The 16,060-nt window shown below is 37.6% G+C and overlaps 1 protein-coding gene across 1 annotated transcript in view; it reads right to left on the bottom strand.

Moving 5' to 3' along the window:
* Nucleotides 1-2,365: 2,365 nt before the first annotated feature.
* The window catches only part of NOL10 (nucleolar protein 10), a 52,360-nt gene continuing 38,665 nt past the window's right edge, over nt 2,366-16,060 (bottom strand). Inside the window, exons 17-21 of the mRNA XM_038130384.1 lie at nt 15,527-15,616; nt 13,648-13,821; nt 13,014-13,261; nt 7,620-7,722; nt 2,366-2,769 (exon numbers count right to left, since the gene is read on the bottom strand). Coding sequence (XP_037986312.1) covers nt 2,650-2,769; nt 7,620-7,722; nt 13,014-13,261; nt 13,648-13,821; nt 15,527-15,616 — 735 coding nt within the window. The 3' untranslated portion in view covers nt 2,366-2,649. The remainder of the gene's footprint in view (nt 2,770-7,619; nt 7,723-13,013; nt 13,262-13,647; nt 13,822-15,526; nt 15,617-16,060) is intronic.

The following is a 16,060-nucleotide window of genomic DNA, read 5'->3' as shown; positions in this document are numbered from 1 at the left end:
GTTAATTATTTGCAATGATGTTGCAATAATGCACCAGCTTCTACTGAAACTTCCAATCTTCCCCAGACAGCTGCTCAAGAACAACTTTAACTGCTATTAATCTGCTTAATCAATCTCAACAATCTAAACATGTTTCATGCCAGGTGCCTATGTGAACAGTGATGTGGATTGAGAACTGGCTGAATGGCAGATCCCAGAGGGTCATAATCAGTGGCATAAGGTCTAGTTGGAGGCCTGTCACTAGTGGTGTCCCTCCAGGTTCAATACTGTTTAACTTATTAATCAATGACTGGGATGAAGGGACAGAAGCCTCCTTAGCAAGTTGCCTGATGACACAAAGCTGGGAAGAGCAGCCAACACCCCAGAGGGCTGTGCAGCCCTTCAGAAGAACTCAATGGGTTTGAGAGAAGGCCAGAGAGGAACAGTTTAAAATTAAACAAAGGCAAATGCAGGGCCCTGCACCTGGGCAGGAATAACCCCGGGTACCAGCACAGGCTGGGGCTGGCCTGCTGGGAAGCAGCTCTGTGGAGAAGGATCTGGGGGTCCTGAAGGACAACAAGCTGTCCATGAGCTGGCAGTGCCCTTGTGGCCAAGAAGGCCAAAGGTGTCCTGGAGCACATTAGGAAGATCATCACCAGTAGGTCGAAGAAGGAGTTTAAAGTGTATTCCAACTTACTCTGAGGTGAAATAAATAGCATGCTAAGGGCAGTCTACATGTGCCTTCCATATAACAGTACAAATCATACTCCTTTAATCTTATAGGCTTCAACTTAAATACATGATCAATACTATCACAATACTTATTATGAATGTAAGGGCATGAAAAGCAAAACACTGACTTAAACCAGTCTATCAGAATAATCTCAAGCCACAAGAAATACACTCATTTTAAGCTGAAAGTTAACCATTTCAAACTCAGTGTATTACCACCCTGCAGATCAACCACATTTAGTTTTTTACTGCTCTTGACAGCCCATGAAATCATTGTAAAATACAGATGCCTTCAACCATAAATGCAGCTCTAGGTCAACATAATGGGATTTAGACCCACCATGAGAAGGAGCTAACTCCGCCAAATTCCTGCTCTTAAAATGCCAGTTCTGTCCACTCAGTCCCCAATACTCCCTGTATCAACCACGACGGAAGCCAGTTTCCACTGTTAAACTTTCCACATTCCTATGGCCCTGTGCATGATGCAAGCACACCCGAATTGCACACAGTTTCTAAGAGATAACATAATGCTCCAGGGGGAAGATGCAAAAATAAAAAGCATGAGAAGCTTATGGGCAATGCAAAAATTTGACAGCTAGAGGTAAAAAACTAGGTATTGAGAGACTCATCATTTAGTTAAATGCAAGGGCAGAGGTGATGACTACAATATAAGTTTTTAAAGATGAAAATATCATGTGAAAAGCAACTTTTTAACTAAAGGCAGCAACATAATTAAAACCATGAATTAAACCAGGTAAACTTACGTCAGGGAGGAAAAAAAAATTATCCATGTGGCTAACTTTTCTATCATCTAACAACAAACAAAAAAAAAATCAGGCTATGAAAAACCAAGGCTTTTTACTGAAGTAATTGCAAATATTCTATAAATACCGTCCAAGAAACCAGACCAGATTAATACCTCTCTGGTTTATTAAACAAAACTCTTAAGAACCTATGAGTCTCTTAAAAAGATTTACAGTGACAGGGAGATTCACTGATTCTAGCTGGATCCAAAGTTCAAGTTTTTTTATCTAGCAAAATGGCAATTTATAAAGGCTTTTAAAAAATAATAAAAAGGTTCCCTTGGGATCAAAGGTAAAAACTAATTTATTTGCTAAATAATGACCTACTTAGGTTCAAGGGTTTTTTAAAGTTATTTAACTGAACTCTTTTTTGGAAGCATAGGAGACTACTGGCATGGCCTTAAAGTGCTTGCTATATGAACATACACCACTTGATCTATGTTGAAACATGGCTGGCTTTCCAAAACAGAAACATCAGGATCACGTTTTGTATTTACAAATTTCAAGTTAACAGGACTACCTTTCTGAGCTTCCTCTTTGTACACTGGTGTGGTAAAAGAGGTTTCCTTAGAGAATGACTCAGAGGAACCCAAATCAGGCATTCTCAATTGTCCCAACAACCATTTCTACCATTTGCTACTAAAAGCAACCCAAGAATATATAGCAGAAGTCAGTTTTTCAAAAATACATCTGTGTATCATCCATCAAGAACCAGAAAAATGTGTTGTGTCCTTGTAATGATAAGCTTTTAGACAAAACAACTTACCTTTGATATTTCATCTAAGCAGTCACAAAGATTCCAGAAACTGAAACTCACAGCTCATAAGTTAAATAAAAGACAGGCAGCCTTGTTGTATACACAAATTCTTATATAGAAAACATCCAGGGTTACACAATAACCAATTGCTGGCAATTTCTGAACAAATACAGTTCACAATGGACCATATTCATAGTGTCCTCTGGTCAGTACTTTAACTTTCATAAACTTTTCAATAACACAAGATTTAGGAAGTTCTGGTTTTGTGTTCACCAATGAATCAAAATACAAATCCATTGGTACTGTGTCCCAATTTGAAAAAGACCCTTTTTCAAATGAAAATGAGGTAAAAAGTTTCTTAAAAAAACCCAACATAAATCAATGAAATAGTCGTCCTCTTCCACGTCTGCTCTTGAGATGACTGGCAGAGCGCCGAAGGGTTTTCCTCTCCTGACGATGTCGCTTCTCAGCTTCCTGCTGTTTCCTTTGCTGCTCTGACTGGAATATTAAAACAAAAATAGTCTCAGGTTCCTGTAAATGTACACATCACCTCATTGTCCCAGTGTCCTGGTTTGAAAAGGAAGTGAGTTTTTTGGGAGGCTGTGGCTAAACCAGTGGGTGCTCAGATGTGAATATTGGCACCCGGCGTGGCCACTGAGGACATGGACACGCCTCTGAGAGCACAGGGGTTAAAAGCAGAGGACTCCCAGGGGAAAGTTCTCTGGGTTCCGGTGGGTGAAAGAGGTCAGACCTGTCCTGCCCAGCTGTGGGCTGGGCGGGGGAGGGGAAGCCATGTGGCCTGGGTGAGGTAGGCTGGAGCCTGGCACAGAGAAGGAGCCTTGCACAGGCACAGAGAAGGGGGTGAAGGCCCCTGCAGGATGGGAGGGTGGGGGAACACTGAGAGGCATCGGGCAGCTCCCACACCCCCCACCCCCCTTACGGGAGAGAGAGATGAAATAGAGGGAAACGGGCAAGTCTGATGAAAGTTCCTGCAAGTGAAAGATGTCAGGAGACGTTGAGAAGAATCCTAGGTGGGAGGAGATGATGGAGTGGCCTTTGGCTGGACTATTTTCTTGGATAGCCATGGACGGACCCATTTTTTTTTCCTGTGACACAGGGACTGCATTTAGGGGGAGGCAATGGCTCGGAGCCAAGAGAGGGCAGTGATGTTGTGTGAAGGAGTAGCGTGAACAGAGATGGAGAGGAAGATCTCTGTTCTCAAGACCCCTCGGCCCCAGGGGGTGAATTTGGGGGATACTGGTGTCCCGAAAGTGAGAGACTGTTGCTTTTTTGGAACTGGGCAAAGCATTCTTAAAAGGGGAACCCTAGAAGCAGCTCTGATCCATGCACAGTGGTAAGAGCACTGGACATAGAAGGAAGATGTCACGAGGGCAGGTGTTCTCCGGGCAGTGCCACATGTGACACGGAAACACAAGAGGTTTCACCTGTGTTTCCTGGGGAAGTCTACGGTACAAGAGGGATTCCTCTCATCTTGATGAACTGAGAGATGATTACCTGAGGGATGGTGAAGGACTGAAAGTTGATTATCTGAGGGGTGGTGACTCAATAGAAAATCTAAGGTTTTATTTTATGCTGTAGTGGAAATTGGGGGGAGGAGGAGAAATGTTTTGGAAGGTTTTAATTTTGAATTCTGTGATAGTAATTCTGTGTGTTCATTTTATTATAGTTGTAGGTTAATAAAGTTCTTTTTTCTTTATTCTTAAGCTGGAGCCAGCTTGGCTCTATTCCTGGTCACATCTCACAGCAGACACTAGGGAGAATATATTTTCATGGGGCCACTGGTACTGTGCCAGGGTCAAACCATGACACCCAGAATCAATATGTCAAGTCTGAATTCCATTGAGCAAATCTGGAAATGTTACAGTTAGTTGCCTCATGCTATCTTGTGTCAGACTGCAACTGTTAATTCTAGATATCCTTAGGCATTATCCTTCCATGCTTTTCAAAGCAAATGTTTAACATAAAGATATAAAAAAACAGTGAATAATGTGTTTCAGATTAAAAACAATGCTTAACAATACACTCCATAATTTATGTTGAAATACCCTTAAGAATATCAATCCCAATTTGTGGTTACTTAGTATCTACTTCGGTTAACTAGTGTTTTCAAGTTTAATCACAGAATCACAAAATAGAATAAGCTGAGTTGGAAGGGACCCACAAGTATCACTGAATCCAACCGCTGGCCCTACAGGAGTCTCCCTGGCCACAACCACACTATGTGCCCAAGAGTATTGTCCAAATGCTTCTTGAAATCTGTCAGGCTTAATATTCCACAATTTAATTTTACAAAGACAGAACAATTAGTTAAATTTGCTGAAGCATACGTGTTTCCTAAAACATGTTCTTAGGAGTTCTTCAAAGTGTTTGATAGACTGTAAGCAATTCTAGAAGGACTTTCTAGGAGACTTTGATAGACTGTATGCAATTCTAGAGGACTTTTCAGGAGCAGAGATTTAGAATCACTTTCATGAAAGTGATTCTAAATCTCTGCTCCTGAGGTGCTTGATCGATTAATGTTTTTCTTCCCTTAATCAAAAACATGCTGGAAGATGTTTTGATGTACCATGTAGATGAAATGGTTCTTACAGCCTCAAACTATTATTTTCTTTGGAAGACTAAAGCTTGTCTTTAAACTGTGCATAAACTGTAACTAGCAGACTTGAACTAGCCAAGCTCAGGCAACTATCCATGTCAAAAAGTACTCCAGGAATTCGAGCAATTTCAAGCAGCCCAGGATAACTGCACTGACAGCATGACAGAATTACCACTGTGGATGCAGCTGCATCCCCACTGCATTTCATTCTGTAACCAACAGCATTCACATCAGTTCATCTCCCCCAGTCTCCCGTTCACACGCCATTTAAACTGAGCTAAAGGTTTGCCTGCATGGACAGCATTTTGGCTGAGGTGAGATACAAACCAGTTTACCAAATTCAGCAATCAGCCGATACTGGTATCAAGCCAGAAAAAGCTACTGGTTTTTAGACTTTGATGAAATTTATGAATTCCCATTTTCGCTGCAAGTAGAGCAACAAGAAACCCACTATTTGAAAATACAGGTAGTTTCTCCCTGTCTCCAGACCTCTTCTGAAAGAATCTTGATGAATCTTACTTGAGTTCATGTTGACAGCTACTCACAGTGTACTGAAACTGAATGACCTTGATGTGCATCAGAAATGTTAAGGTTTGGGTTTTTAAATGTATTCCACACTGTCCCAGCAGTGTAAGTACTTTGGTATTTTAGAAATCACACTATTTTGTTAGGTCTATTTACTATGATAAAGCATATTGAAATTGAAAAATAAGCTGCCACACTGTAGGAACCATATTCAAATTCCCTGAAAACTAAACTAAAATATCAATGACAAACAGTTTCATCACTGGATTTGTCACTGGTAGATGGGCATCAGGAGGCTGCCAACATACCACACCTGCAGGAGTCAAGTTCAGCTTCAGTTCCACTGACTTAGGAGTTGAAGTGACACCAACCCTATGGAAGCCAATTCTTTCCCCTACTAAATCTTTCCACCTACTCTTAAATACACCTGCCCTTTGAGGAAAGGGCATCACAAAGCAGAAGCTGACGTTTCAAGTGACTTTAAAATCCCTTTTTTGGCTTGTTAATTCTAACTCTTCATCCTCTGAAAAAGAGTGCCAAGACTGCATAGTGTGACTTCCTCCTAGCTCTCCCTGGCTTATTCCTTGGGACTTCAGAAGATATATACAGTCTCTTAATTTAAGAGAAGACTTATTGAGTCTTACTTTGTAATTCTCTTGATAGGAGAAAATATCTTCACTGCAGATGCATTATTTTTCTTTAAATTAGATTTTAAAAAAATTGTTTTAATGCAGATGACTACTGTGTACATATTTCAATAAAGCAATATCAGTAAAAAGTTAGGAAAAGAAAATCCATACATGTTAGAAGGACCATAATTAAAGAAAACCCTCAAAGCTGTATCTTATCTGATGGAATCAAGTAAATTTGGCATTCCAAACCACTGCTGTGTCTGTCTTCCTTCTGCAAGGTCTGTCTACCTTGCTCTCAAATCTGTCAGTAAAAGCTGACAGTTCAGTGTGCACTATCAACTGCAAGAAACCTTGTGGCTTTGCACTTTGTAAGTTAAAGCTACTGTAAAAAAAACCTGTGCTTTGAAGCCCTGCAAAGCCTATTTAATAAGCTACAAGACACCATCAGTTACAGAGTTGGTAAAATCACCAGAAAGGTTTCAGGTTGGTAAATCACCCTACTTGGCCCTGCAGAGGAATTTACAACTTATTCCACAGCACCACATTTTAAATTCCAGCAATATAGGAATCAAAAATAGATGACAAAGGACATCTGCAAACAGATAGTAATCAGTAAACTAAGTAAGGTAGAAACAGTCAATAATTCTGGTCTGTTTGTTGTTTTTTTTTCCTTCAGGCATATCCAATGTGACAATTAAATAACTACTTTGCCATTTTTGTGACAGTGTTTTACCAGTGAGAACAGTATTTGACCAGTGGTAAGGAGAAATGTGTTATAGCAAAGTTGTTTACCTGAGGAAAACCAATTTTAACCAAAGTAAATTTTGTCAGGTCAAGTATCAATTCATATGGGTCTTCAGCTTTTAAATTGGATCCTCTCTTTAGTTCCTAAGCATATTTCTAGTACAAAAATCCCTAAGTGTACTGCAGCAGTAGAAGGTACACATAGGCATTTATTTAACTGTCCCCACACTATAAAGCAATTATCTGTATGCAGTCTACAAAATTCTGTAGGATGGAAAATCAAAACCCTTGGGAAAGATAAACAGGCAGCAGTCAACTACACACTCCATATGGAATTTGACAACCAGTACAGGACCAGAGCTGATTCCTGTGACCTGTGTTGCATAAGGTCAATAATAAAGGTGGTTTGGAGCTCTGCTTCTATCATGCTGAGACCTCTCAACATGCTGAACCAAGAGAAGGCCTAAAAGGCAGCACCCTAAGTTGTGTTTGGATCTGCAGACTGAGATCTGATCAGTGAAGTCAGACAAGGCCACAAACTTCTGGTGATACCTCTGCAAATAAACTATTAAAAGATGCAAGCCATTATTTTCCACCAGAACATAAGATTTTATGAGTGTTGCCTGAGTTATACAGGATAAAACACAGAGTACTACCGGAGACTTTCATTTTCTTGGCAAGAACCTCAAGAGCTGGCAGCTTATAAAGAAATGAAGAGGGACATTTGCTTGACGGTTTCAAGTTCCTGTTCTTTCATGCAAAAACTAAAGTTACTTGTGCATTATCTTAAAAATTACATATATATATATATATATATATATATAGCTCACCTTCTTTAATTTGAATGTTGCCTGTTTGCTGCCTACTGTGGTATCAGACACATTGAGTGTGCCAAGTTTTTCTTCAAGCTTTAAACGATCTTCAAGAGTTTTCCTGCAGAGAAAAACTAACATTAGTCCCTATTTTTGCCATCTTTTTACACATCTTTTAAATAAAAGTTGATAACGCAGTCAAAACTAGTCTCAATTTCTCAGAAACCCTGAAATGTCATAACTAAAAAAAAATATAAACATTCAGGAAACAGAAAGAAAGATAAATTAAAATAATTCTCTCCAGACACTGCTTTCAGTAGAAACACTTAAAATGTATGTGAAGTTCATTGCTTTTGCTGCTAAAAATTAACATGATTCTATTTGAGGAAGAAACCACACCCTTCTATTGCTATAGTTTTCTCTGAAATATTCAAAAAACTTGGTGATGTTAAATGGCACAAATAAAAGAAGTAATGCTAGATATATTCAGTTTTCTTGAAATCTTATAATTTTGGAATTGGAAACACTTTTGAGGGAAGGATGTAAGCTTGACTACACACCTGAATGAATTAATCTCCAAACGAATCACTTCGCTACTTAATCCAAGAACAAATGCCTGTTTGGACACTGTGCCCACAACAGTCTAAGTAGCTTACTGAATAAAAGAACAATATAAACAAGAGAATTTGATAAAGACAGATCCTGTACCCAGACAGGAGCTCCACAGAAGCATATGCCTTCAAGCCCAGTGCTTATCACTGAATTTCTGTAAGCAAACTGGTGTAGAGCCTCTCCCTTGGGCACCAAACTCCAGCATTTCTGTGGACAAGGGGGTAGGTGCTGCGGACAAAACTGACAATTTTCAGCTCTCCTCCACTGAAGTTAATACCTTGCAAAAGCAAGCCACATGGATGTGGTCCAGCTGCTCCAGGTTGTGAGCTGGTATTTAGTATCAAGGTTGCCAACTTCAGTTAAGGTGGGCTGTACACTGGAACAGCTGAGGAGTAGAAAAATGCCCTGTTCCCACACAGCCTCCAGCTCAGGGGGAGACAGGCAGGCAGGCAGGGACAGTGATGCCTTCAGCCAGCCTCCCTAAAGGCACCAGTGAGTCCTAACATGGCTCATCCTTCTCCTATAATGTAGGTCCTCTAAGTTAAGTAGCACCCTCTGAGAATATGACACGGCTGGTACGATCACACTCTCGGCATGTGCTTAGAAAACATTCTCCTGACTGTAAACAAAATTAGTGTCTGCAATTTGAGATACTATTAGTGCCTCATTAGTTCTCTCTGAAGAGGGCCAAGAGACTTTTTCTGTACAATTTTTAAAGCAGAAAATAAATAATCATAAAAATAGAGATTATATATAAAAAAAGAGCAGCCACCAAAGTCAACGGCATTTACTATGTATGAAGAACTCACGGCTGTGGCCTATGCATGAAGTCTCTGAAGTCCACTGAATTTTGGTTAATGAGCCATTTTATGTAACAAAGACTTTTCAGATTAACAATGAAAAATTACTGTCAAGAACTACTTTATTTCTCATGACTAGGTACTTTGTATTATTTTCTGTAGTATATTTTTCATTGAGTACATGTAAAAACTTGTTCCATCTGTGCGAATCGGAAAGACAAGCTAAGCCTTAGAGCTAACTGTGGCAGAAGATCAGTCACCAACATTGTGGTGGGATTTCTACATTCAAGTGAAGTCCCATTTTCTCCCCTTTGAAAGTGAACTGGAGAAATATGGCTACTACCCAGCAATTATTTAGCATGACTGCCTGGACACTGCTTCAGTCAGGAGAAAAATTAAAATGAGTAGATACTAGCAACATGCTGTGGGGTTGTAATCTTACTGAAAAAAACATAGGTATGGCTCTATTTATCTGAAAATGTGCAGACCTCAAGTGATAGTGAATTGTACATACTGATACACAAACAACAGCTGGGTTTTTTTTTCAGTTGGGTTTTTTTACATCTTCCTCAAGAAATAATTCAAGGGGTACATTCACAGCATTATGGGAAGCAATGTCCCCTGCCCTAATGTAAAAACCGAACAAAAAATTACCCGGGCAATTTTCTTTTTCCTCATTATAAGAGGACAGTTTTTCAGGACTTCTCCTGTTGTAAAACAGGAATATCTCTTTAGCAATAGTAAGGAATATCAACTATGCTTTTGCTGGCTTTCTTGGCCACCTCTGAAGTCACATGCATTATCTGACATACTTTTTATAAAATATGACCACTATAGTTTTTGATTTTGACATGTTTTAACTTTGGTAACATACTTTTTAAGGGACATCAAGTATATCAAAAGAACTCTTAGCACACAGATAAAAATCCTTTCCTTTTATGATTTCCTTTCAAGTTACTAGGTAGGAAATTTATGTTGTAGGGAAAGAAAGCAAGGATTTGCAGGTTTGTTGTGCAAGCATAAGAGCACAAAAGGGGAAAATCAAACGTAGATGGATTTGAAACAAGGTGTTTTCTAGAACCACGAGTAACTTTTGCAGCTTTCCTGCATGGAAAAACGTGTAGACTGTCGGTCTAGAAAGAAATTTATAGTACGCATCACTGCTTTAAAAGTTGGGCTTGGAGCCGTGCTGAGTCAGGAACATGTCAAAAGAAACACCCAGTTTTATATAAGTCATAAACTGTTTCCTCAGGTAGAACATTATATGATTAGAGAGAAAAAAAGAACATCTAGCCATTAAATGCATAGTGAAGGTATTAAGGTACTTAATTATATCGGTCACAGACCATCATCCTGTAACTTGGATATATCAAATCAAAGACAAACATGCCAGCCTCACCAGATTGCACATGCCACTACAGTCTTTCCTATTTTCAGTATGCTACTTCAATTAATTACTTTTATGCTGACTACTTATCACTGAAAAAGGCCAGCAGAAAACATATTTATTTTCTCCAAAAAATTCTAATATATAAAAATGTTTACTAACCAAACAAGTTAGCTCACAACACAGGCTAAATCATTCTGACTACAAAATGGTATCAGATATGCATTGTATGAAATGGATATGCTGTTGATTTTTAAATTTCTTCTAAGAATTTGACAAACACCAAACTCCATACTGAGGACAATGCTTGGACGAACACAAAGGGGATCAGTGAGTATAGAGCTAATTGCTTAGACAAAGATAAAAAAACCCCATGTAAGTCAATTCAATGCCTGCAACTCAGAAAACAAAGGAAGTGATGCTACCACATTCATTGTTTGGGTCATCCTATTCTGTCCTCAAATTCCTCTCCTTTTTTTTTGTTACGTTTTTACATTATACCCTATCTGTGCATCTACCAGAGAGGGTCTCTATTAGCAGCAAATCTTAAGACAGATTCTCCTTTCTTTATGAGCAGTCTGTTAAAAGTCTTTTAATGGTTTATGTCATCACAGATATTCCTTCATCAACAGGACAGAGCTGTGGTATTTGTTTTTGCTTTTCCTGGGGTGAAGAAATTATTTTTCTCCCTTAAACCCAGATGAAAGAATTTACTTTGTCCTGTGTCACACCGCATTATTATTTTCTAAATGTTTGTCTTCCTTTACAACTATCTTGGCTTATTTACTTGAATTTCCACACTGTTTTTCATATTTGAGCCTTCCATATTTTGAACAAAATGAAATGTTTATGCTTCAAATTGAGTGTCCTTGAGAATTTTCTTTAGAGCTCGAGCAGCTGAATTTGTACAAAAGAACAGTAGAGGAGTACTCTACAGCCATACCACCCTTTAATGAAATACTTCACTTGCACTGAGAATACAGTGCCATTTGACCAATGTTTCAGGCTCCCTCCAAGTTCCAGCTAATATAACTATAAAGCTAATCACAATGTAAAAAAATTATTTTTAACCTATAATACTTTGTCAAGAGTATCCAGAGCAGATTTTCTCCTGACAAAGAAGAAAAACTGACAAAATTAAAAAGTTGCTTCATCTTCTGGAACAAAGAGAAAAAGAAAAAATAATCAGAAGAAAGTTAACGGAAACATCTAAGGAAATTAGAAGTTCAGAATAAGTGGGTATATTCAATAAAAAGAACAAAGAAAAACCCCTGTGTGAAATTACTTGCTGATAAAAAACAGCCAAGGAAAACACTGCAATCAGTTTTGCTGAACTGCTATAAGTCCTTATCTATAAAATACCACTATTTCTACTTAAAAGAGGTCTTCAGGTACAACATAGAAATCATAGACCATCTGACTACCATAGGAACACTGTCTTGCTAATACTTAAAAATCCATTTTACATGATCATTCTAATTAAAAGGCTGAATTTTTATCAAGTGTTTCTTTCTGTGTCTCCTAAAAATTCCTATCATAAAACAACTAGATTGTAGAGTAGTCATTAGTGATATAAAGAAACAGCCCCAATATATTATTCACTTTCTTTTCTTTGACTGAATAATTTCATTTTAAATAAAACCAAAATGTTCATTATGAGATCCATCTAGCCCAGCAACCCACCTCCAACATTAGTCAAAATTCTGCTCTGCACCAACTGTGCTGCAAGAACTTTGAAGCTACTGTCTTGAAAGGCTAAATGAGTGCCAAACAATAAAATGCTATTAAATCTCATCTTCTGAAGGGCTAAACTCACTTTTTAGTTCTGAAAAAAAAGTTCAGAACTTTTTAGTTCTGAAAATAACTAAATCAATGAGATTTACAGGCACTGAGCACCTCAAAGCCAAGTCCTTTAATTTAATGTGCTCCTTCTTTAGTTTGACATGCTTATCCATGTACCCATTATTTCAGATGACCATCAATTTAAGGAAATGAAAGAACCAAACCAAATCAAAAAAAACTACACTTAGCAAACACCCTCGTAGCCTGATATTTTGTATTGCAAAATGAAAAACAGAAATAATAAGTCCTGACATTATAAGGACAGTGTAGATTTTGAAAATTTCTAGATGCCATAAAAATACCCAAACAAAACAATTTTTCTTTTACCGTGTTGACCCATCTTGATCCTACTCCCAAAACAGTGACTACTCATGTAGCACTCTAAACCCTTTTAGATAGTTAGATTAAAAACATCCAGTCTGTTAACCTCATACTGACACTGGTGGAGAAATATAACCAGTCTCACAAGACATCACTGTTACCTGTGAGAACAGCACTTCACTAATACCAAGTAATGGATCCTCCAATCTGACTCAGAAGTATCTTACTCATTTCATTTGTTTTGTGTCTCTGTCCTACCTTAAATAGTGCATTTGTTCATCTATAAGACAAAACATTCCATGACTATGTCACCATAAGTTATACCCTTGGATCACCAAATGTAGCTTTACTAGCAAGTGCTTCCAAGCCAAAACACTGTGGGCCTGCACTGTAGGGAAATACTTGAGAATCACCCACCCCCACCTATTAAAATAGGAACATTAGTCTTACTTCATTAATTTTTGTTTTTTGGCAGAGTCTTTGAAGCTTCTGAATTCCTCTCCTTCTTTAATCTCAAAAAACTGAGGTTTTAGTAATGTTTGCTGATCCTCCTTGAGCCTTTCCTGCCGCTTTAGTTTTTCCTCTTGGCGTAAAAGCTTGCGCTGTTTCCTGACCTCTTCAACCCAGCCTTTTTCATCATCTGAACTCTCAGAACTTTCTGCATCACTTGCTTTTCCTTCTGGTTCTTCCTCCTCTTCCTGCAGACAAAAATAGTATAAAATAAGAAATCATCAACTAATTTTCTTTCCAAATCATTCCTGCAATTAGAGTACGTGACAGCTTTTACACAGATACAGCTGAAGAGAACTACAACTTTTGAACAAAAGCAGTAATAGCAAATAATCTGAAAATATATTACAAAGTTGTTACCATCTACATATTTTATGTTTTTCAAACCTCTATTTGTGCAAAACCAGTATTACATCTAAAAACTAGATTAAAATTATAAATGACACTTAATTATTGTAGCTGATAAGACATTGTTGCATTGCCTCCATCTTTCTGGGGTGAAAAGTCTGAAAGCTTGAAAAAGAGGAAAAGAAAACTCCATAGGCTTTCTTAATCCAAAGGGAAAATATTTTACCTGTCCTTGTGCTTCCAGTTCTTCCAAGATCTTTAGCTTCCTCTTCCTTTTCTCACTTATTTTAGAAACAAGTGGGTTAAGTAGCCTAAATTCTTCACTCTGCTCATCCACCTGGAAATCTGGATTCTCAAACATGACCTTAAAACGATCATCTTTGAGAAGGCTGGGCAGATTCTGGAACAGAAGCAAAGCATGTGCAAGTTAGACAATCCTGAAACAGACATTAACAAAATAAGTAGCACTTTTTCTTAATTAAACAAAATTAATAATCAGCATATGAAATGCCAGTTGCTTTATCCTTCCAGGTCAAATAAAAATCAAGATTTATGCTTATTGTACTTTAACAAAGATTGTTTTAAGCTACCTGTAAGCAAGAGTTTTATTAATGCACAGTACAGACACTTTAAATACACAATTACTAATATTTTCAAATAAATGTTTCCCATACATTCAGCCAGCTAGTCTGGAGACATGTTGATATCTACTGACTAATCAGCAGTACCTGCAAGGCAAATATACTGCCTGATGGGGATGAGTCTACAACATGTAAAACAAATTATGAGGGTACATGTCTTTATGTAATGCTACTATTATTTTAATGTAAATACTTATGAGGAAATGTTGTTATACATATTATAACACTTTTTCTTAACTACTTTCACATACGGAATGGAAAAGGCAGTTTAATTCATGTCAAAGTAAAATGAACTCAGTGTAAATTATGCTACTGGTGAATTCTAAACAGTTCAAGATACTAATTAATCTTATGAGAAGACCAGTTACTGTCATTTTAAAATCGTTCCATACATAGCTTTTTAATACAAAATGGTTATTTTTTAACATTGCTCAAATTGTACCAGCATATTAATCCCACCACTGCACTAGGTTCTCATTGTTACTGAAGAAAAGGAGGGTGGAACTAAGGATACAGGAAACAAGAAGAATAAATTTCAAACACAAATCCAATGCAAATGTGTAACTTTCAACCACAGCAAAAAAATTACACCTCAAAGTCTAAAATAAATTGCTTGCCATAGGACTCTAATACTCTTTCATAAAAATAACCTCTATGCACCTTTTTATACACACTCTATGTAGTCCACTTAATAACACAATCTCTATGTACTTCCAGACAAATCAGTCCCCATCTACTGAACTCTCATTTAAGTTTCACCACCACCTATCTTTTTAGTATTTCATCCTTCCTACTAACTTCAACACACAAGATTTCATTATTTATCACATGCAGCTGGTGTCTGCCTATCATGTCTGCCTATGGCAGACACCATAGGTGCTGTGAGAATGAGCACCTATGAAGTGCTACCTAAAAAAACCTTCCCCTGCCACTAGATATTAAACATTTACCCATCTCTTCAATTAAAAAGGCCTCATAGCAGATTAATGGATTACTTTAACATCCAGAAGAACTCCTGTTGCATAAAAGCAAACCATTTTGGCTATTTGATAAAATATATTTAACTGTATATACAAAAAAGGCAATTGTATCTTAAATTTTATAGATAACATCTATCCTGTCATGGTCACCACCAAAATACCAAAAACAAATGCAAACAACAGGTCTTATTTGAACAGATGTGGTATTAAGGCTGCATTAACCAGCTTTTGGAGTGAAACCCATATTACTTCACAGTGAATATTAAATATTTTTTAGCTTCAAGTTACTACATGGTCCTTTTTGTGCTGCGCTACAGTCAAATACATCTTAAAGCCACCTACCAGAATAAGTTATTTATAAGAAACAGAACCAATGGTATTTTGAATCTCTTTGGCCAAACAGCAACAAAAACAAAAAAAGAATCCTGTAAGCATTGCTAGTACTGTGCTCCCAGCTAGAGAATTCACCAAAACAAGAGCTCACCTTTTGTTTTCTTTTTTTACTAAACTGTTGCTCTTCTCCTTCTTCTTCAATCAATTTGAGTGCAAGTTCTTTATTAACTTTTGGGAGTTTCTAAAAAGAGGAAAGCAATAAATAAATTAGCCTCTTACACATGCAACCTACATGCTTTACTTTCTTACAACTGTTGCAGTAAAGCTCCTTGACTGGTTCCAAGTATCTCTAGGTACTAGTAAAGCAACTGCACTTAGAGAAGATTTAAGAACTTGTATATTATTTTTAACTTCTAATGCATCAGCTTTAGAACTTCAAGAGCAACTCTTTCTCCTTTTATGTTGAACAGATCCAATCTAGAAAGTTACCAGTTTTAAACACAATACAATTTTCATGTATCTCTTTCCAGAGAATCATGTTTCAATGGCTTAAGTAATTTAATGACAGAGCAGAATATGCAAAGTTTTACCAGTGGATTATTTGCTCAAGTGGCAAATGAGATGAGACCTGCTCTTTTAGCTTGGTATCAGCCTTTCAAAATCACACACATGGGAATTTTATGTT

The sequence above is a fragment of the Motacilla alba genome, chromosome 3, assembly GCF_015832195.1.
Source record: "Motacilla alba alba isolate MOTALB_02 chromosome 3, Motacilla_alba_V1.0_pri, whole genome shotgun sequence".
NCBI classification, from domain to species: domain Eukaryota; kingdom Metazoa; phylum Chordata; class Aves; order Passeriformes; family Motacillidae; genus Motacilla; species Motacilla alba.
This window is presented reverse-complemented; position numbering and strand designations above follow the sequence as displayed.